Source organism: Penicillium cataractarum (assembly GCF_028827025.1).
Source record: "Penicillium cataractarum strain IBT 29864 chromosome Unknown utg000010l, whole genome shotgun sequence".
In the NCBI taxonomy this organism is placed as follows: Eukaryota; Fungi; Ascomycota; class Eurotiomycetes; order Eurotiales; family Aspergillaceae; genus Penicillium; species Penicillium cataractarum.
The window spans coordinates 423424-447693 of record NW_026622746.1 but is presented as its reverse complement, the minus strand read 5'-3'; the positions used below and the strand labels follow the sequence as shown (position 1 = coordinate 447693).

The 24270-nt window shown below is 39.1% G+C and overlaps 3 protein-coding genes across 3 annotated transcripts; 1 reads left to right on the top strand and 2 right to left on the bottom strand.

Moving 5' to 3' along the window:
* Positions 1-1068: 1068 nt before the first annotated feature.
* On the top strand, positions 1069-1903 carry N7496_012301 (glycoside hydrolase family 12 protein; the record flags this gene model as incomplete). The annotated part of the gene is made up of 3 exons (XM_056705214.1): positions 1069-1481; positions 1541-1761; positions 1824-1903. The coding sequence occupies 3 exons, from the start codon at positions 1069-1071 to the stop codon at positions 1901-1903; spliced, it is 714 nt and encodes a 237-aa protein (XP_056549112.1).
* An 18449-nt stretch (positions 1904-20352) lies between these two features.
* Positions 20353-22050, bottom strand: N7496_012300 (FAD-binding oxidoreductase; the record flags this gene model as incomplete). The annotated part of the gene is made up of 4 exons (XM_056705213.1): positions 20353-20624; positions 20683-20900; positions 20946-21640; positions 21697-22050. The coding sequence occupies 4 exons, from the start codon at positions 22048-22050 to the stop codon at positions 20353-20355; spliced, it is 1539 nt and encodes a 512-aa protein (XP_056549111.1).
* A 1088-nt stretch (positions 22051-23138) lies between these two features.
* N7496_012299 (uncharacterized protein) lies at positions 23139-24023 on the bottom strand (the record flags this gene model as incomplete). Its single annotated transcript, XM_056705212.1, has 1 exon — positions 23139-24023. One exon carries the CDS (start codon positions 24021-24023, stop codon positions 23139-23141), a length of 885 nt encoding a protein of 294 aa, XP_056549110.1.
* Between the last annotated feature and the right edge of the window lie 247 nt (positions 24024-24270).

Below are 24270 nucleotides of genomic sequence, written 5' to 3'. Positions count from 1 at the left end.
GCCCTTCTGAGTCTGCATACAATTATTGCAAGACCGATGTTCCGGCCGACGAGAGATGTGGCAGTAGTTCCTCGAACGCGGTGGATATTGATGTCAGTGCCTATTCTGCGCTTACGGGAACTAGCTGGACGAGCAGTAGTCCGAACATTGAGGTCAATATCACCCCATCTAGCTGCTGAGTTGGCATTTGAGCCCAGCCTGTTTGAGACATCTGGACAACTATTCTCATTCTGTACTCTGTTTTCATGTGAGATATGGTGATGCAGCAACTTACATGTATTCTTCTCGTGGAAATACATACTTTTATCATCTGGGATTATCCAGTGCCCGATGAATAGCTCAGTTTTAACTCGCTGATTTTTCGCGATTTTCCTCATTCCATCCCCTTGAATGTCCTATAATCCGAAACAATATAATCAGACTGGTAAAATACCCGATTCTATGATTAAATGAATTTCTGGCCAAATATTGCCCTTCATCAGTACTTTGGTGTCAGGTATGTAGGATTCATCCTATTGTGTTGAAATCGTCTAACATTGGCTCTTGCCCTCCATACAATCCAAAAAAGTTGATCCTCCTAGCTCAAAACTCTTAGTCAAGCCACCTCCGTGCAGAAAGCAGGTTGGCCAGATCCTAGGGTAGCATCGTTCGCATAAAAGCTGCGGGGTGCCTCGGGAGTGTTCCAATGAGCGGAGAACGGCAAGAGAAGGAAGGGACGGCCCCAGGTTGGCTAACTGAATACGGTAAAGTCAATTGCCAGATACAAACTGCTAGCTATACACCTGCACATCCTCGTCTTTCATGAGGGGTCCGAAAATCTCCTTTGAGTTTCCGCTAGCGACAATCTTCAGGGGTTGACGCAAACTTTCCATCACATCATGGCTTACGGCGGCATCTTAACGGAGTCTACTCCGTGGCTGAAAAAAGGTGTATACTCTGTCATCTTGAGGAGATCAGTTTCAGTGATGAGATATAAATTGGACATTAAAAGCCGGGTTGGAGTTCACGGAAGCAATCAAACGTGTCAATAAAACAACCCAGTACGAAGAAGAATCTATTTACTTCAAGATGAAATCCATCGTTGCTATTTCAGCCATATTCTCTGTGGCCAATGCTCAAGTCTCCTCGTTCTGTACGCAATATGGTTCCTATGCAAGCGGCGCATACTCGGTTAACAACAATCTATGGGGTGAAAGCGCCGGCTCCGGGTCGCAATGCACAACTGTAAACTCCATCTCGGGTTCCGGGGTCTCCTGGTCCACGACATGGAATTGGTCCGGAGGATCTAGCTCGGTCAAGAGCTATGCCAACTCAGGTCTTGCGTTCACCAAGAAGCTCGTCAGCCAGGTCGGCAGTATCCCGACTTCTGTGCAATGGAGCTACGACAACACCAACATCAATGCCGATGTTTCATATGATCTATTCACGGCGGCTGATATCAACCATGTTACTTATAGTGGAGACTATGAGCTCATGATTTGGTATGATCAATATTAAAGGAATATATGAAGAGTGCAGGATCACTGATCAACTGTTCTAGGCTCGCACGGTATGGCAGCATCCAACCCATCGGCTCGCAAATCGCCACTGCTACCATCGACGGAAAGACCTGGGAGCTTTGGTACGGATCAAATGGCTCACAGAAAACCTACAGCTTCGTCGCGTCCTCGCCAATTGCATCGTTCTCCACGGATGTAATGCATTTCTTCAACTATTTGACTCAGAATCAGGGCTTCCCTGCTAGCTCCCAATATCTGATTGGTATGCGATCCCTCTATTTGGTTGGCCTATGCTTGAATTGTAACTGACTGCGAATATAATAGACTTGCAATTCGGCACTGAGCCCTTCACCGGTGGACCTGCAACCTTGAGTGTCTCGAGCTGGTCGGCGAACGTTCAGTAGAGATTGCTCAAATGGGGGAGGGGGAGGGATTATTACAGGACGGGGATATGGAGTCCCACTCGTGCCTCGATTATTTTTGGCGAAGGTGCAATTTTCTATTACTAAATAGGATAGTCCACTATGATTGCGTGCGCCTTTTGTGTATGTAATTTCTCCGCCAGTTTATCGCTCGTCGTCAATTGCCCACTCTGCAGGGCAATTTGCTTTTGGTACTTGTTACTAGTACAACAACCCAAGCATTCATAGGATAGCTCTACTCTCTTGAACTTTCCCCGACAATCTAATTTGAAAAGAAGTTGTTGATCATAAAAAATCATAACAATCTTAGCACGAGTCAGTGTTATGGTTCTGTTTGAAATGTATCCAAGCACATACGACCATAGGGTGTGGAGAACAGGGCTTCCTGTCCACTCAGCCGTACTTAAGCCCAATATAGTACGCAGTCAATTCTCAATGCGCCCTGCGCTCTAAAATGGCGCAGGATTTAGTCTTAGGGTGAGTATGGGTGATATGGGTGAGAAGTTTGGAGACTAGGGTGATAGAGGTAAGAACAGGGTGAGAGTGGGTGAGAATGGAGCAAGGATTCTTACCTAGATTACCCACACTCACCCACTTCTCATTTTTCCTCTATCGCTAGACTCTGTGCTATAAATATATGCCAAGGGCGCTGATAATGTCTGCTATCTTTTTTTCCCTAACCTAGAGCCACCCTACTATACGAAGAAGATACTCCTAGAAGACCTTCAAAAGAAACTTAATAAAAGACTTATCCTCTTCACCGTCCCAGGAGGCACAATTAGCGTATACCAGTTAGTGTATTTTATTAGCTAATCAACTAGTCGGATAGAATCTACGATCTTTTATTGGCTATAATCACCCCACTACCTATCACGCGTCTTTCTTACCACGCGTTTCTACCCCCTAAAGCAAGAAGCCTACCAATTCAGCCACCAATTCAACCACCAATTCAACCACCAATCTATCTATCTATCTATCTATTATGGCAAAGAAGAAATCTACTATATCTACACCTAAGCGCAAGCTTGACGAGATCCTCGCTGAATTACCTACCAAAGAAGAGCTTTCTAGTCGGCTAATAATCTTTTATTATATTTCTAAGATATAAATACTACTATATTTCCTAGCTAAATTAAATCAAGTTTATTATCCCTTTTAATCTCTCTTCTATAATTATGGTACTTCTTCTTCCTAAGAAGTACGCACGACTGATAGACTTATAACTATATATTTAGATACTATATTAAGTATTTACCTACCTTTATATATACTATCTTCTTATATATATAATCACGACTTTATAGTTACCGCCTAAAGTCTGATAGTAGATAATACTACTCTTATAGTAACTAGTTAATCTAAATAGGCTAATATCCACTAGCTAGAGGCTAATATCCACTAGCTAGAGACTACCTATTAGAAAGCTGACCGGTAGGTAGAGACCTATATATCTATTTTTAATAAGAAGAAATACTTACTAGTTTACTTTATTAATCCTCTCGCTACTAATCTCACGAAGTACTATATATCTCTCTATCTACTAGAAATAAGTGTCAACATGTGGATGTTGTGGGGTCACATGACGAAGGACCCACTCATATAACCCCTCTATATATATAGATCTTCTTCTATAAAGATCTAGCAGATTGATCCTCAACGATCTCGTATATGATTGCCTACCTAAGTAAGAGACTCTCAACACTCTGATTCTGTTGATTTATCATGTGATCCTTTGCTATGTTTCCTAGTTAAATTGAATTAAGTTTATCACCCTTTGTGATCTCTCTTCTAGATCAGTGGTACTCTTCCACAATCGTGGTACTTCTCCTTCATAGAAGTGCGCACGACCGATAGACTTATAACCGTGTATTTAGACACTATTGAGTATTTACTAATCTTTATGTATACTATCGTCTTGTGTGTATAACCACGACTTTATAGTCACCGCCTAGAGTCCGATAGTTATGAGCCCGACGCCTCTGCTCTAACTATATAACTAATTCAATTCAGTCTTCTCTTACTTTACTTTCACTCTCGCTTTACTTCTTATATAGAAGCGATAGATTCAACTACTCTATAAGCTACCTAGCTTAACTACCTATTAAAATCTCACGCACACTAGGTTCCCTAGATTACTACGGTTAAAGACTATGTAATCGCACACGATCTGTGGAAATACGCTAATCCGGACTAAGCCACTCCGTCTACCCCGCCTCAGGAACTAATTAAACCATAGATATCTAATGTGATTAGAAACCCTACTAACATATATATATCTAATCTTCCTAAACAGCCACTTAGGCTTATCGACCTTACGTCTGACTAATTAGCTATCTATAAGATACTACTAAGTGAATACGAATCGTTAAGATTAGACTACCTTCGATATCTTCGATCTATCGAATCTCTTAAGTAAGGCATCCGATCCTTGCTTATACTAGAAGGACGTTAAATCGTTAATGGCCTATTAGCACACGAAGCTATAGTGAAACTACGTGCTACCTTTACCCTATCCGACTAATCGAAGAATCGTTAAATCCTACGCGATTAGGATAGGCTAAAATAATAAGCTCCACTAACTAAATTGTCTTAACTACCTATATAGGGTTAGAAATAGCTAATTAGCTAATCGGAAGACGAGAAAGTAGTAATTACCTACTTCTAAGACTATCTATCTCTAGTATACGATTTCCTAGAGATAATTTAACCTAGCGACTAAGGATTCTATACCTTCTAGTATAATACGATCCTATAGGGTCTAAAGAAACCTACTCTAACCGAACTAGTTAATTAATTCGTCGACTAGTACCGACTACCTACTATACTAATTAGTAGTAGTAGAAGACGACCTATCGCCTATATAACCTACTAAGGACGTTAACCTAACGAATCAGACGAAGAAGGACCTATATAATTAACTAGAAGAAGGAAATACCCTTATAGGGGTATACCTAACTCTAGTAACCACGATTTTAAGACGTGTTGCTATATGAATCCTAAGGTAAGACCTAGGGGGTAGTAACCTGACCTAGAGGTCTAAGAGCGATTTGAAAAGCGATGCGATAAATCTAGAGGATTTAATATAGCCTATTAACGTGTAATTCGACGTTACTAACCGGCTAATTTAACTAATTCGACTAATTCGACTAATTCGACTAATTTAACTAATTTAACTGCTAGAGACGCTTTCTCTACCTATATACTAAAATAATAGGTCGAGACTCTCTTTCGAGAGGAAGATAGTGTTATAATAAGTACTATCCGGATTCCTACTAAGAAGAACGATACTTAGTGCTACGATACCGGAGTATTAATTTATATCACGAATAATAGGGACCTACTATTAAACTATAGGCCTATTATATCCTCTATTATGGTTAGAAATACAGAAACTATTATCCTTAGTTATAGTGAACTATCCGTTAAACTATTAGAATCTCTTAATAGAACTACTTTCCCTTTAAAATAAGTTACCTATTATCCTAGATTTTATATTAACCTAATCTCTACAGAAAGAGCTACTAGCGTAGGTATCTATCTAAATAGTAAGGATTACCTACTAGAAGAGAAGGACGGAAGACCTATCTATAAGCTTAACGCGAAATTAGGTATCTACCTAATTCGATAGGATAATTTAACTACTAACCGACCTACTACTAATCACGCTTATATTTTACCGACCTCTTACTTATCTCTTACTTCTGTCTTATACGATTAAGTTATACCTATCACTAAGTAATTTAGTAAGGTTACCCTATCTTCTTCACACACTAAGAAGTAGCTAGATAGGATAATCGACCTATAGTATAGACGACTAGGATACGTTAGTAAGGACGTCCTATCTTATCTACTAGAGCACTTATTAGGTATCACTATTAAAGATATATCTTCGCCTATTAACCACTACGAGATATATAAACTAGCTAATTCGTATCGTTAAGTCTCTCGACGACCTATATAGTATAATCGCCCTTTCGAATCTCTATATTAGGATCTTATATACTTCGAACTATCCTTAGGCAAAACGATCTACCTATCTTACTCTGTCGATCCTATCACTAAATACTAACTAGCGGAAGATCTATCTACTAAGGTAGATTTAATATAATCTCTTTACGAATAGATCGATTTTATTAATAACTAATTTAACCTACGCGTGCTTACTATCTATTTAGATAACAAGAGATCTCTATCTGAATTCTTCGATTAAGAAGCATAATCACGTGGTATTAACCTAAAAACTATACCGCCCTACTAACCTAACTAAAACGGCTACGCTAAGCGTTATAGCGTATTAATTTTAAAGATAGCTAGGTAGATAATTATCGATTCAAACCTACTAAGCTATCTCTAGTATAAAATAGCTAGAACTACCGTCTATATTTAAAACCGCCTACCTCACCGTATATTAAAATAGTAATCCCTACACGAAGTACTTACTACCTACCTCGGTAAAAACGCACTATATTAGCTACTAGTAAAACTAGATCTCTTATATATTCGAATCTTTAGATATAAAGCTTATATACGTATTACTAAGCTACCTAGACTAGCTAAGCTAGTACTACGTGCTACTATTAGCTATCTAGTAGGTTATAAAGCCTATAATATCTAGCGTATCTAGATACCTACTAAACGACGTGTAATTCGTGCACGAGACGTCTAATTTAATAAGGAAGAATCCTACAATCCTTCGCTACCTAATTAACGTATCTAAATCTATAAGGAAACTAATCTATCTTAATAGATTAATACTCTTGACGACGAAGAGATTAATTAAATCCTTAAGGATATAGATATCCTATTTAACCTTAACTAACCGGTATAGTAAGATCTCGGGGGTGGAAGTGGTAGTAGTCCTACTATCAATATCGATTATACTATACCTATACTAATAGACGAAATCCTCGGAGATTAACTAATTACACCACCGCTTAAACCGAAATCGGACGAATCGATAAGATCTAGCGAATCAGAACTAGAGGATATAGTCCCTTTCGTCTTAATTAATAATATAAACTTCGACCCTTCTAGATATAAACCTCTTAATATACTAACTAAACGCCCACGATTAGATTCCGATCTAACCGACGACGAAAGTGAGAGAAAACGCCCTTACTTATCCCTTATAACCTATTTCTAAGCTTTCTTAACTAATTAACACTAATAACTAAAGATTACGATCTTATTAATTCTACTACTACTACCTAGCTACTATTAATTAGCTAGTTATCCTTTCGAAAGCTAATTCTGATAAGCTATACGAATTGAATTTAATAAGCTTCTAGATATAGACGTATTCGAACCTATTAATAAAGATCTCGTCAGAAACACACACTAATCGAATTATAAAGATCTTAACTAATTAGATTACCTACGCTACTAGCTTATACTAATAAGATAGGTCTTTTCCTATAAATCTAACGAATTAGGATATCTTATATGTTTTAAAGTACGCCTATACGTACGTGGAGATACCTAAACCCCTAACGACTAAGACCCACGTATAAGCACGCTCGCTACTAGGACCTTTCGCACGCTTATAGTAATTATCACGTATTTTAACCTCGAGACCTTTTAGATAGATACTGTTAATGCTTTCCTAAATAGTGATCTTAAAGAGGAAGTATACTACCGATACCTACTAGGGCTAGGACGAAAGTTAATAGTCCTACGCCTATATAAGGTAGTATATAGTCTTAGAATCGCTAGTAAAAGATAGGAAGACGACGTGAAAGAGATACTTCTCTTACTAGGCTTTAAAAGCTATCCTAAAGACCCTACGCTTTATACTAATAATCGTATAGTTATTATAGTATTTATTAACGATTTCCTAGCTATATACTACCGAAGTGAGAGATTATACGCTTACTAGATAAAGTAACTTCTCTTATAGCGCTTTGAGATAAAGGACTATAGTGAACTTACCTAATTTATCGGTATTCGAATTATACGCGACCGATAGTAACGAAAGACCTAGCTAAACTAATTAGCCTATATTAAAAAGATCGCTGCTAAATTCAATCTCCTAGGTAGGAAACCGCCTAATATACCACTAGTTAGTAATTAACGTCTTAACCCTATCGCTTCTAGTTAAATTAATCTATTAACTATTAAACTATACTAGCAGAAGTGTGGTTCTACCCTTTTCCCTACCGTATAGACTAGACTAGACACCGCTTTCGCTAATTAGCTACTAGCTAAATCTCTTATACACTACGATAAGAAGTACCTAGCTACTATTAACTACCTAATTTCCTACCTATACGGGACGAAAGACCTAGCTATCTACTTTAGTGGTAGCTAATTAGATAGCTAGATCTTTACTACTTCGTCCGATATAAGCTTTACCGATAATCTTAATAGGAAGTTATCAGAAGGTTTTATCTTCTCCCTATTCGGTGGTCTAATCGAGTAGAAATCTCGTAAGTAGAAGATAATTACTATATTAACCACAGAAGCTAAATTACTAGTTATCTCCTACGTAGCTAAGCAGCTATACTAGGTTAGACGGCTATTCGAATTCATCGAATTTAACACTAAATAGCAAGAAGTGTTAAATTACGATAATAAGTAAACCGTTAACCTATTAAATCGCGAGAAATTAGTCTTTTAGACTAAACTTCGTCACGTAGATATTAACCGCCTATAGATTCGTCAAGAGGTATAGGTAAAGCGCCTATCTATCTAATAGGTTAAAACCACCGATATACCCGTAGACGGTCTTACTAAGCGCCTATCTAGGCAGAAGTATAACGATTTTATTAGATAACTAGGTATAGAGATACTACCTCCTATCTAGTTATTCTGTTTCTCTTTTCTCTTATTTAGTTCTTACTTTGCTCTTATTCTTATTATACATCGAGAACTGAGGGGGTATATTAATATATAGATGTTATAGGGTTATATAACGAAGGACCTACTTATATAACCCCTCTATATATATAGATCTTCTTCTATAAAGATCTAGTAGATTAATCCTTAACGATCTCGTATATAATTACCTACCTAAGTAAGAGACTCTTAACACTCTGATTCTGTTAATTTATCATATAATCCTTTGCTATGTTTCTTGTGATATAAATACTACTATGTTTCCTAGTTAAATTAAATTAAGTTTATCACCCTTTATGATCTCTCTTCTAGATTAGTGGTACTCTTCCATAATCGTGGTACTTCTCCTTTATAGAAGTGCGCACGACCGATAGACTTATAACCGTGTATTTAGACACTATTGAGTATTTACCAATCTTTATATATACTATCGTCTTATATGTATAACCACGACTTTATGGTCACCGCCTAGAGTCCGACAATAAGTATCTAACCTTCCTTATTAGTAAAATAGCTTAGTTTCTAGCTTAATAAGGATCTTTCTTTTAACGTCTATCGCTAAAAGCTCTCGTAGAAGGGATCTATTAGTCTCTAGGTAATTAGATCCCTCGATATATCGATATAGGGTACTTCCGCTACCGCTATACGTAAGATCTACTAAGTAGTTATTATCCTATAGATACTATATAGTATCTTAGTATAGTTTATACCTAATAACGATACTTAAGGGCGCTACGTAGCTATCTCTCGATCTTTCGAGGATATCTAATATAAGATATATCAATATATAGATATTATAGGGTTATGTGACGAAGACCTACTACCCCTTATCGCTTCTATATCTATAAGATCTATTAGATTAATCTTTAACGATCTTATATTAAATTATATACTCGTATTAAATTACCTACCTAGGTAGGAGACTATCTAACACTCTAATACTCTATCCTTTCTTATATAATCTTTTACTATATTCCTAAGATATAAATACTACTATATTTCCTAGCTAAATTAAATTAAGTGTCGGACTCTAGGCGGTGACCATAAAGTCGTGATTATACACACAAGACGATAGTGTGCATAAGGATTGGTAAATACTCAATGTGGTATCTGAATACACGGTTATGAGTCTATCGGTCGTGCGTACTAGCAGAAGTACCACGATTGTGGAAGAGTACCACCGATCTAGAAGAGAGATCAAAAGGGATGATAAAACTTGATTCAATTTAACTAGGTAACATAGCAGTATTTATATCACAAGAAACATAGCAAAAGATCACATGATAAATCAACAGAATCAGAGTGTTGAGAGTCTCTTGCTTAGGTAGGCAATCATATGCGAGATCGTTGAGGATCAATCTGTTAGATCTTTATAGAAGAAGATCTATATGTAGAGAGGGGTTATATGAGTGGGTCCTTCGTCATGTGACCCCACAATATCCATATGTTGACATTAAGTTTAATATCCCTTTTAATCTTCTCTTTTAATCGGTGTCTCTCTTCCGTAATCGTGGTTCTTCTATTAGAGCGCACGACCGATAGACTTATAATTCATAAGTAAGGCGATTATAGTGCTTTAACTAGTACGTATAATCACCCTACGCGACTATAGTGCTAAGTTAGTACGCACGATCAACCCTACGCGACTGTGGTACTTTTACTAGTACGCACTATTAACCACGACTTTATGGCTACCGCCTAAAAGTCCGACAGGAACTATATACTAGAAGGCTTTTAGGAAGAGAAGCTTATCCCTAGGCTAGTTATCTTCTCTAATAGCTAACCTACCCTATAAGCTCTCTACTATCTACGTATATCCTCTAGTTAAATCTATCTTCTTAGAACTAGTAATCTAGCTAGTTAGTTAGAAGGATAAGAGATATATACTAAGTTTAGATAGATCCCTATATATAAGGATATCCCTAGTAATAAGGCTATTAATAAAATAGCTAAAAGGGCTACCCTACGTACTACTAAAGAGACTAATAATACTTTTATTATCCTAGCTACTATAGCTAAGCGCTAAGTACGCTAAAAAGTAAAGTAGTAATAAGAGTAATCTTAGTAGAAATAGACTACCGGTCCCTATACGATCGTAAGACTAACTAAATATCTTATTAAAAACTAATTAGGAAGGTCCTAGAGTACTAGGAGAGTCTCCGAAAGGTAACCTTATTTATTCCTATTTAATTATAAACTAGATAAATCGCTCTACACGGATACCTCGCTAAAATTAACCGCGTAAAAACCGACCGGTATATATATAAGGAAGATAGTCTATCTTATATATCCGATTAGCCTATCCCTAGTTAGTTAATCTACGCGATTATATACGTTAGTAACTAGCTAATATAGATATCTATCAACATGTAGATGTTGTGGGGTCACATAACGAAGGACCTACTTATATAACCCCTCTCTACACATAGATCTTCTTCTATAAAGATCTAACAGATTGATCCTCAACGATCTCGTATATAATTGCCTACCTAAGTAAGAGACTCTTAACACTCTAATTCTGTTGATTTATCATGTGACCTTTTGCTATGTTTCTTATGATATAAATACTACTATGTTTCTTAGTTAAATTAAATCAAGTTTATCATCCTTTATAATCTCTCTTCTAGATCAGTGGTACTCTTCCACAATCGTGGTACTTCTCCTTCTTTATAAGAAGTACGCACGACCGATAGACTTATAACCGTGTATTTAGACACTATATTAAGTATTTACCAATCCTTATACACACTATCGTCTTGTGTGTATAACCACGACTTTATGGTCACCGCCTAGAGTCCGATAGTTATAAGCCCGACGCCTCTGCTCTAACTATTTAACTAATTTAATTTAATCTTCTCTTACTTTACTCTCACTCTCGCTTTACTTCTTATATAGAAGCGATAGATTTAACTACTCTATAAGCTACCTAGTGTTACGAGGCAGACCGTCAGAAACCCGCGAGGGACAACGTTAGCTAACCAAACCCGTAAGAAAGACGACACCTATAGAAGTCACGTGTAACTAATAAGAAGTATTATATATATACTTCCTAGGAATAGATTCCTATACTTAAGGTACTCCTAGGAGCAAAGTGGGTTAGTATAAGGGGGCATTTTACATAACCACGATCAGTGATCACTTAGGGTGATTAAGGACACTATGTCCTCGGGCTAGACTTTGTCTACCCTGTGTATCTATATATATACCGGGAAGACGCTGGCATAGTAACTTACCTAAAAAAGGAACCGTACGTGACGACTCATTAACTGATAAGCTAGGACCTATCGGATAATAAGACGGGTAGTACTAAGCGATAAGTCCTAGACTTATCGCCTAATAGGAAGGGCTAGATATATAAGGGCACTCTTTTATTATCATATATTTAGTTCTTCGCGATTAATTATCTATTATTACTTAGTTACTACCTTTAGTACTTTACACTTCATAGTTCACCTTTAAGATAACCCAACCTATAAGTAGGGGATTCACTTAGTGGTAACGCTTGGTGATTAACTTACTTAGCGCGCACTTCTGGCACGTTTTGCAAGAATACTCAACAGGACCCGAACCTAACGTAAGGCTTTGCATAGCAACGGTACGGTTGCGAGATACTCTTGGAATCCATAGTTAGAACGAGGCAAGTATAACCCGTGAACGTTCTAACTCACAGTGACCGGTCGGCTTCGCGTAACACCTAGCTTAACTACCCACTAAAATCTTACGCATACTAGATTCCCTAGATTACTACGGTTAAAGACTATATAATCGCACACGATCTATAGAAATACGTTAATACGGACTAAGCTACTCCGTCTACCCCGCCCTAGGAACTAATTAAACTATAGATATCTAATATAATCAGAAACCCTACTAACACGTATATATCTAATCTTCCTGAATAGCTACTTAGGCTTATCGACCTTACGTCTGACTAATTAGCTATCTATAAGATACTACTAAGTGAATACGAATCGTCGAGATTAGACTACCTTCGCTATCTTCGATCTATCGAATCTCTTAAGTAAGGTATCCGATCCTCGCTTATACTAGAAGGACGTTAAATTGTTAATAGCCTATTAGCACACGAAGCTATAGTGAAACTACGTGCTACCTTTACCCTATCCGACTAATCGAAGAATCGTTAAATCCTACGCGATTAGGATAAGCTAAAACGATAAGCTCTACTAACTAAATTATCTTAACTACCTATATAGGGTTAGAAGTAGATGATTAACTAATCAGAAGGCGAGAAAGCACGAATTGCCTACTTCTAAGATCCTCTATCTCTAGTATACGATTCCTAGAGATAATTTAACCTAGCGACTAAGGGTTCTACACTTTCTAGTATAATACGATCCTATAGGGTCTAAAGAAACCTACCCTAACCGAACTAGTTAATTAATTCGTCGACTAGTACCGACTACCTACTATACCAATCAGTAGTAGTAGAAGACGACCTATCGCCTATATAACCTACTAAGGACGTTAACCTAACGAATCAGACGAAGAAGGACCTATAAAATCAACCAGAAGAAGGAAGTATCCTTATAGGGGTATACGTAACTCTAGTAACCACGATTTTGAGATGTATCGCTATATAAATCCTAAAGTAAGACCTAGGGGGTAGTAACCTAACCTAGAGGTCTAAGAGCGATTTAAAAAGCGATGCGATGAATCTAGAGGATTTAAGATAGCCTATTAACGTATAATTCGACGTTACTAACCGGCTAATTCGACTAATTCGACCAATTTAACTACTAGAGACGCTTTCTCTACCTATATACTAAAATAATAGGTCGAGACTCTCTTTCGAGAGGAAGATAGTGTTATAATAAGCACTATCCGGATTCCTACTAAGAAGAACGATACCTAGTGCTATAATACCGGAGGATTAATTTATGTCACGAATAATAGGGACCTACTATCAAACTATAAGCCCGTTATATCCTCTATTATAGTTAGAAACACCGAAACTACTATCCTTAGTTATAGTGAACTATCCGTTAAACTATTAGAATCTCTTAATAGAACTACTTTCCCTTTAAAATAACTTACCTATTATCCTAGGTTCTATATTAACCTAATCTCTGTAGAAAGAGCTACTAGCATAGGAATCTATCTAAATAGTAAGGATTGCCTACTAGAAGAGAAGGACGGAACGCCTATCTATAAGCTTAACGCGAAATTAGGTATCTACCTAATTCGATAGGACGATTCGATCACTAATCGACTAACTACTACTAACTACGCTTACGTTTTATCTATCTCTTACCTATCTCTTACTTCTATCTCACACGATTATATTACCCCTCTTACTAACTAATTTAGTAAGGTTACCCTATCTTTATATACTAAGAAGTAGCTAGATAGGATAATCGACCTATAGTATAGACGACTAGGACACGTTAGTAAGGACGTCTTATCGTATCTACCAGAGCACTTATTAGGCATTACTATTAAAGATATATCTTCGCCTATTAACCACTACGAGATATATAAACTAGCTAATTCGTATCGTTAAATCTCTCGATAACTTATATAGTATAATCGCCCTTTCGAATCTCTATATTAGGATCTTATACACTTTGAACTATTACTTACTAAAACGATCTACCTATCTCACTCTATAGATCCTATTACTAAATACTAACTGGCAGAAGATCTATCTACTAAGGCAGATTTAACACAATCTCTCTACGACTAGATTAATTTCGTATAACACTAATTTAACCTACGCGTGCTTACTATCTATTCAGATAACGAGAGATCTCTATCTGAATTCTTCGATTAAGAAGCATAATCACGTAGTATCTATCTAGAAACCACACCGCCCTACTAACCTAACCAAAACGGCTACGCTAAGCGTTATAGCGTATTAATTTTAAAGATAGCTAGGTAGATGATTATCGATTTAAACCTACTAAGCTATCTCTAGCACGAAGCTACTAGAACTACCGTCTATATTCAAAACCGCCTACCTCACCGCACACTAGATTAGCAATCCCCACACGAAGCGCTTACTACCTACCTCGGTAAAAACGCACCACATTAGCTATAGGCAAAGCTAGATCTCTTAAACATTCGAATCTTTAGATATAAAGCTTATATACGTATTACTAAGCTACCTAGACTAGCTAAGCTAGCACCACGTGCTACTATTAGCTATCTAGTAGGTTATAAAGCCTATAACATCTAGCGTATCTAGATACCTAACAAATAACGTATAATTCGTGCACGAGACGTCTAATTTAACGAGGAAGAATCCTATAATCCTTCGCTACCTAATTAACGGATCTAAATCTATAAGGAAACCAATCTATCTTAACAGATTGATACTCTTAACGACAAAGAGATTAATCAAATCCTCGAAGATATAGATATCCTATTCAACCAACCAGTGTAGCAAGATCTCGGGGGTGGAAGTAGTAGTAGTCCTACTATCAACATCGATCATACTATACCTATACCAACAGACGAAATCCTAACAGACGAAATCCTCGGAGATCAACTAATCACACTACCGCTTAAACCGAAATCCGACGAATCGATAAGTTCTAGCTAATCAGAACCAGAGGATATAGTCCCTTTCGTCTTAATTAATAATATAAACTTCGACCCTTCTAGATATAAACCTCTTAATATACTAACTAAACGCCCACGATTAGATTCCGACTTAACCGACGACGAAAGTGAGAGAAAACGCCCTTACTTATCCCTTATAACCTATCTCTAAGCTTTCTTATCTAATCAATACTAATAACTAAAGATTACGATCTTATTAATTCCTCTACTACTACCTAGCTACCACTAATTAGCTAGTTATCCTTTCGAAAACTAATTCCGATAAGCTATACGAATCGAATTTAATAAGCTTCTAGATATACACGTATTCGAACCTATTAATAAAGATCTCGTTAGATACACACACTAATCGAATTACAAAGATCTTAACTAATTAGATTACTCACGCTACTAGCTTATACTAATAAGATAGGTCTTTGCCTATAAATCTAACGAATTAGGATACCTCACACGCTTTAAAGCGCGTCTATATATACGCGGAGATATATAAACACTAGACGAATTAGAAGACCTATTTACTAGTACGCTTACTGCTAGGACCTTTCGTACGCTTATAGCGATTATCACGTATTTTAACCTCGAGACCTTTTAAATAGATACTATTAACGCTTTCCTAAATAGCGATCTTAAAGAAGAAGTATACTACTAGTACCTACTAGGTTTAGGACGAAAGACTAAGGTCCTTCGCCTATATAAGGTAGTATATAGTCTTCGAATCGTTAGTAAACGATAGTGTAAAGATAACTACTTGCAGGGTAGAAAACCTGTTTATCAGGTAAGGTTGGAAGCACCTAGTGAAATTCGTGGCAAGACTGTTTCTTGAGGAGTCTGAACCTACTCCTCAAGGTCCCAAATTTATATACAGTCTCTCATACAAAACAGGGAACTAGAAGAGGGGTAACCACGGTATGAGCGTGCATGAGCTGAAAGGTTGTGTAACCAGCCAACGTGGCCTACCGACAGGGTAGCCCTTTAGATACGCCACCGAGGAGCTATCGACTGACCGCCGGGTCGGCACCCTCTTAGCAGAACGCCCGGGCCTCGTGCGGCCTGGGGCATCAGTCTGCGAATAACCTCAATATCAGGATATCATAACAGATAGGAAGACGACGTGAAAGAGATACTTCTCTCACTAGGCTTTAAATCTTATCCTAAAGATCCTACACTTTACACTAATAATCGTATAGTTATTATAGTATTTATAGATGATTTCCTAGCTATATACTATAAGAGTAAGAGCTTACACGCTCACTAGGTAAAGTAACTTCTCTTATAACGATTCGAGATAACGGACTATAGCGAACTTACCTAATTTATCGGTATTCGAATTATACGCGACCGATAGCGACGAAAGACCTAGCTAAACTAATTAGCCTATATTAAAAAGATTACTACTAAATTTAATCTCCTAAGCAGAAAACCGCCTAATACACCACTAGTTAGTAATTAACGTCTTAATCCGATCACTAATTAAATTAACCTATTAACTATTAAACTATACTAGCAGAAGTATAGTTTAACCCTTTTCCCCGCCGTTTAGACACGACCGGATACCGCTTTCGCTAATTAGCTACTAGCTAAATCTCTTACACGCTACGATAAGAAGTACCTAGCTACTATTAACTACCTAATTTCCTACCTATACAGGATAAAAGACCTAGCTATCTATTTTAGTAGTAGCTAATTAGATTACTAGATCTTTACTACTTCGTCCGATACGAGTTTCGCTGATAATCCTAATAAAAAGTTATCAGAAGGTTTTATCTTCTCTTTATTCGGTAGTCTAATCGAGTAGAAATCTCGTAGGTAGAAGACGATTACTATATCTACTATAGAAGCTAAATTACTAGCTATCTTACACGTAGCTAAGTAGCTATACTAGGTTAAACGCCTATTCGAATTTATCGAATTTAATACTAAATAGCAAGAAGTGTTAAATTACGATAATAAGTAAACCGTTAACCTATTAAATCGCGAGAAATCAGTCTTTTAGACTAAACTTCGTTACGTGGATATTAACCGCCTATAGATTCGTTAAGAGATATAGGTAAAGCGCCTATCTATCTAATAGGTAAAGACTACCGATATACCCGCAGACGGTCTTACTAAGTGCCTACCTAGGCAGAAGCATATCGAATTCATTAAATAACTAGGCATAGAGATACTACCTCCTAGCTAGTCATTCTCTTTTCTCTTATTCAGTTCTCACTTTGCTCTTATTCCGCTCTTATATCGAGAACTAAGGGGGTGTGTTAATATATAGATATTGTAGGGTTACATAACGAAGGACCCACTTATATACCCCCTCTCTATATATAGATCTTCTTCTATAAAGATCTAACAGATTGATCCTTAACGATCTCGTATATAATTACCTACCTAAGCAAGAGACTCTTAACACTCTGATTCTGTTGATTTATTATATAACCTTTTACTATGTTTCTTGTGATATAAATACTACTATGTTTCCTAGTTGAATTAAATCAAGTTTATCATCCTTTGTGATCTCTCTTCTGGATCGGTGGTACTCTTCCACAATCGTGGTACTTCTCCTTCTTCATAAGAAGTATACACGACTGATAGACTCATAACCGTGTATTCAGACACTATATTAAGTATTTACCAATCCTTATGCACACTATCGTCTTGTGTGTATAACCACGACTTTATGGTTACCGCCTAGAGTCCGACAATATCTCTATAGTAGTTAGAACTAACGAGCTTCTTAGTAGGAAAGAAGCTAGGTATATTATAGCCGAATTTATACTAGAGATAGGACTTCTAGGATAGTTCCTTAATATAGACCCGATAGCTATAGGCGTAGAAGCGCTAGAAGAACTAGCTACGCTAGAAGAACTAGAAGAACTAGAGGATACTTAGGAATCTCTTAGTTTCGCCTTAGATAATAACGAACTATCTCTTATCTAGAGATAGTAGGAGTAGGATCCTAATAACTCTTATAACTAGAGGGCTAGTACTAGGTCTACTAGTCCTCCTTAACTTCTATTATATATATAAAAGTAGCTACGGCCGACGTAGTAGTTTTATATAGTATTAGATATCTCGGGGTATTCTATTAATATAAGATTAGGCTAACCGGGGACGTCGCGAGGAGGATATAGTATATTATAGTAGAGAGGTACCCTAGTAATACGGGATCTCGGTAAATCGAGGATACTAACCGTAGGAGAAGGAGAGAAGGATATTCGGAGGTAGGAAGGATAAGGTTCAGTAAAGATTAATAGATTTAAATAGGTTTAAAGGATTTAATAGTAGGGATTAACCGTCTCGAGGGCTTATAGTAACCGCTAGGGGTTAGCGGCGTTAAGAGATTAAAGATTATATAGGCGAGAGCGCCTATATAATCGGGGGACTTAGAGACTAAGGGGATTATAGCGATTTCCCTTCCTTCGTTTAGCCTATTTCCTTTATTTATTTACTTTAGTCTAGTTAGTTTACCGCGTTTATACTACTTCCCTTCTTATACGCGTAGGCGGTAGACTAGGCGGTCTGATTCTATAGCCCGCGCTATAGCTATAGCTTCGGTTATAGCTCGCGCCGTGGCTAGGCTAACTAGCCGGTTATGTGGCCTGATTATTTAGGACCTAACGTAGATTTTAACGCCTAGGATCTATAATCTCTCGCCGACGGTTTAGCTAGCTAGTTTTCTGCTACCGTCTTCCCTCTATGTCTACTACTGGAAAAGTAAGATATAAATCCCTGTATAATACCTATATATAAAGGAAGTTAGATCGGGTCTATAAATATCGATTGATTGATTGATCAATAGATAAGATTAGTAATACTAAAGAGGAAGAATCTATATCTAGTCTAAATAATACTTAGCTAACTATTAAGATATCTAGTTAGTAGATACTCTTACTAAGTACTTAACCTAGAAGGGAAGATAAAACTAGTAATAGAAATAATAATAATACTAATAGAGTTCTTCTATTACTAGAGGAAACTAGTAAAAAGTGTATATTAGGAAGGATAATTAGATCTTCTAAGTAGCTTAGGGAGTTAGAATAAATAGAAATTATTACTTTTCGGAATTCCTGTTACTCTATACTAATATAATCTAGACTTTTTATAACTAAAATACCTTAAAATACTCTATATTACTATATAATTCTATATATCTTACGACTACCCCGCGTAGGCGGGTTTAGGCGAGTAGGTTTAGATAGTAGGCGGATACCCCCTTAATCTACCCGCCTATAGATAATTAATAGGGTATCTAAACCCGTCTACGGACGGGTTCGGGCGGGTTTAGATATAGGCGGGTTTAGACTCTGCCGAGGTCTAGATATTAGCTATATCTCGTACTATAGAGGGTCTAGGGGCTGCCCTACGCGTATCTATAGTTACAGATTATCTACTTATTAACCGAATCCTCTTCGGTTTAGGTTAATTTATGACTACTTAGGCGCTTATCAACGCGTGACGTTCGACTATTAACGCGGTATTATAGGGTAGAGCGAGGTATTACGTATAGGGCGGCTACGGCACGTATAGATTTAATACGGCCCTCTTTTAGATCGGAAAGGGCTAATAGGATCTTGCCCTCTTAGTAAGCCGACTTTTGGCTAGATTCAATGCGTCTTGGTGGTATAGTAGTTAGTTAAATTAACTAGGTTGATAGGAATACGCGATTTTAGATATAGTGGCCCCGTCGGGAGGGAATTACGTTAAGCTTAAAAGTTGTTCGTCAACCGTGGAACTACGTTAGCATGACAGCAACCGAGTAGAGTCGCTATAGAGAAAGTCGTTTCAAAATCGATATGTGACTCTTGACTTATCATTTTCATCTCAATCCCAGAGAATTCATTCGTATGTGATTGAATTGACAACTGTCAAATGTATTTATGATGTACAGATTGATGAAAGTTTGATTGTGACGATAGGTCAAGTCCCATAGCGAACACTTGAATTCGAACACAACTATATTTACATTCACAACTCCGATTAACTTTCCAGCCATGCTGCACCGAGTGTGTAAATATGAGATCGATCTAAAGACCGAGCTTAAAACCGCCGTAGCTGAGGATGGAGAAAACTCCAGCGGGATCATAGGCAGAGCGAATCTCGCGCATACGATCAACGTTCTTGCCGGGGAATCCGGCAAAAGGGTCTTGCCATTCACCGGCGTCTCCCATGTATACGAACTCGGAAGCAAGTCCGAGTTTGTTGTTAAGGCCGTGAAGATGCTCAGCCAATTGGCGCGACCAAGCCTCCATGCGGATATCATCCTGAGCCAAGTCCCAGCCAGTGCTGAATTGCCAAACTAAATCAATGTCAGATGTGCTGATTTGTGATATTGAATAAGATCAGATTAAACTCACTGATCAAAGGTTCCTCCTCCAGGCCCCACACATTGCCAACACCATTGGTCTTGGCCACGCGAATCGAGGTAGGCGAGATAACATTAGTCACGAAAGTAGGGTAGAGGCCCTGGACGTCGGCAATCACATCGACGGCATCCTTCCAAGCACTATAGATGGAATAAAGAACTTTGGCATCGGGCTTCATGGTCTTATGGGAGAATTGGACACTGAAATATCTGTAAGTTCAAATAGTTATGGCGAGCCGGAGGTTATGAACCTACCGCATAGTTTGCTTAGGGGAGTCAAGGGTATCAGCCCACGGCTTCATGGTAGTGATGTTGTTGATCCTCTCCGTTGCAGGGATCTTAGTGAAGTTGGCGAACTGAGATGGAGGCATGCTGACACCAGCCTGAACACCCAAGACAGAGCCCTGCGGGATCTTAGTTGTCGCATTGTAGGTGATGGTGGCAATCATGCCGGCAGCGATAGGGTCTTCATCGTCAAGTTTGGCCGCTTCACATATTGCGGACAGAAAGTCGGGAATGTGGGTCTCGTTGAAAACTTGAATGGTCGTGCTAATCTTGGGGACATCAAAGGTACGCAGCTCGAAACGAGTGACAATACCGTAGTTGTTTGCGCCTCCCTTCAGAGCCCAGAAAAGGTCGCTGTGGGCGCTCCTAGTAACAGTAATGAGGGTTCCGTTGCCGAGGACAATATCATAGCTGATCACATTGTCCATCGCATATCCGTACTTGTTGTTGAAGTAGTGGAATCCACCGATCAAACTCAACCCCGGGACACCGATTGTCTTCATACGGCCTCCGATACAAACACGACCGTAAGGTTCAAGGGCAGAGTAGACGTCGTACCAGTTATTTCCCGGGCCCACGTCCACACTGCCATTCTTCACCTCGATAGCGTCCAGGTTAGACAATCCGATAAGGACACCAGCATCGATGTTGTTAGCACCGGGGTACTACATACCTTGTTAGCTCTTATACTGCCATTGTGCGATCATAGATATAAACTCACGTTCATGTGGCCTCCGCCACGAACCGCAAACTTTGCCTGGCAAGTGCTAATGATCCGGACAGCTTCGGAGACTTCACCGGCAGTGGAGGGCACAATCACACACGCTGGAGAAAGATCTGCACGGATGTCCCAGTAGCTATCAACAGTCTCGGTGGTATAGTTCTGCGATCCGGGAAGAATGAAGCTCTGGGGCATGGCCTGAGAAAGCTTCGCGCAAGCACAGGTTGATCCCTGAGGGATCTCAAGAACGCCAGAGGAAGTGCTGAGCGAGCTGGTCAGGGTAGTTGAAGCATTTGTGCTAGCATATGCCAACCCCGAAAGGCCGAGCACGATAGCAGATAGTGAAAGACGCATGTTGAGGCGTTGTCTTCTCAATTGATTTTTCGATTACGAAGACCTGAACAGCCAGGAATCTTTCTACATTTAAAGCCACCTGAGACTACTTTCAGTCAAGGCCCCTGAGATTTTATCATATCCGAAATCCAAGGTCCCGCTTCGGTTTACAAAAATAGATGGTCCATTCAGGGATAATCAAATGGCGATTCGGATTCTCGCATTCGGATTTGCAGGAGTCCGCTCCACAGCATCCGATTCAATAAAGATGAGATGTCTACGTCACTAGTGATTCTTGACATTCAAAATAATCATCGTCATAATTTCATCATCCGCGTAGTCCACAAAGGATGCTTTACTCCAAAATGGAAATTAAGCTCTCGCTCGATACACGAACGTGAACCCGAGGTGATGGTTCCGCTATCACCACCAAAGAATGCCGATAGTTCCAAGAGTGGTTCGATTTTCAGTAGAATGTTTTGGGTGAAAATTCTCCAACGGGAAAAAACTAAGTTTAAGTGGGGCTGGCTTTGCAGAAAAGCCTAATTCTTGGCACTCGAGAACATTTCCATAAACGCCACGCAAGATGATCTACGGGTTGATTACGAAGATCTGCGGTCGGAAGCCATTAAGGGAAAATAAGGATTCAAAGTTCAATCTCGACAGCAGATCGAGGATCCGAATACGAAAGTTGGGGCTCGTATGTCAATATCAATGGCAATTAGGACGAAGTCAAGCCCCGTTCTCTTAGGCAGACATCTTCAAATACCGAATTCAACTGCCGAATTTACATGAGAGTACTGGCAAGTTAGAACAATGTCTGGCTTGAGGACCGCGAATCGGTTCTCTGTGGTACGCAGTACGGTCTATGCATGTGAGGTTTGTGGTTCTTCGAGCATGATACACGTGGAATGAGCGTATGATGCATTAGAGGCTGCGAGACTGTCAATATACTGTACAAGAGGAAGTGCTGCAAGATGAGTATGACGCACCAAATTCTCCGTCTGCGTCTGGATTCACCCATTTCACGTTGATATTCTTGTTGATCTCTTTCTGAATCTGAGACGTTATTGTTTCGATCTCCTTCAAATTTGATCATGTCCACCGCATCATGGAGCCCAACCCAACTGTTCCATCGGCCACTGCAGCCAACAACGATACTCCTCGTCCAGAAAGTAGTATATTCCACGAATCAGATGAATGCTCAACCCTTGCATCCACCACATCCATTCCAACTCGTTTGTGATCACACAGAAATACGAAAAAATGACCAGGGCTTCGGGCTTTCGCTGTCGAAGGAGTTGGAGGTATTCATCGGACATCTGAAGCAGCCAAACAAACACGTCAGCCGTTTGACAATTTCGAGGGCCTTCCTCCTCCACGGTGGCGAAGGACTTGCCCAGGTCCTCGATCGCGCCAAAGTAGACTTCCAATCTATGGACATCTGCTACGTGGTTCGTGAGCAAGTTTCGCAGATCATCAAGGTAGGTCAATCTGACGGTAGATCTCGCATTGCGCGCGGAACTCCTCCTTGCACCGTTCTTGAAGATCGGTGAAAGAGCGCCGGACTTGATGGTATCCTCCGCACTAGCGATGATCCACCGAGTGCCTCGGAAAAGTGTCAGCCATTCAATGTCTCTGTCGCCAATTACCCAAAAATCATTCGGTTGTCTTGGTTTAGCACAAGAAATGATTGATGTGATCGTAGAAAACAGGTATACAGCAGCCGCATTTTCCTCGTCTATCAGGGGCAAAGTCGCGGACACCATCTGTAGGGCCAGATTGTGATGAAACTCGGCCTGTGTCACATATTGCGCGTGCTGCTCGGGCTTCAAATAAGCTAGATGTAGCGCTGATAGGGACAAAATCCCGTGAAGGACGAATGGTGAAGAAAACCCAAGCTTGGGCACTCTGATGCGCCAGACTGTTTGGAGGATGGGCAAGCGAGATACCGTATAGCAGGTGGACGTAGAGTAGTGATGAAGCAGCTCCATATCCGCTATTGTAATTGGTGCTCCGGTATATCCATTTGATGTTAGATTGCCACCCGCAAGGCTTATACCTGCAGTGATGACGGATGGGGAGGCCTTCGCGTTTTGATCCTCTATTGATGGTGACGGAGCTATTGAGCCTATCTCCGAAGTCCCGGTGGCGGGAGCCTCTTTATTGAAATCGCATTCGATGCCATGTTTGACACAGTTGTTGCAACTTGGCTTGGTTTCGTCACACTTTTCGTCATCT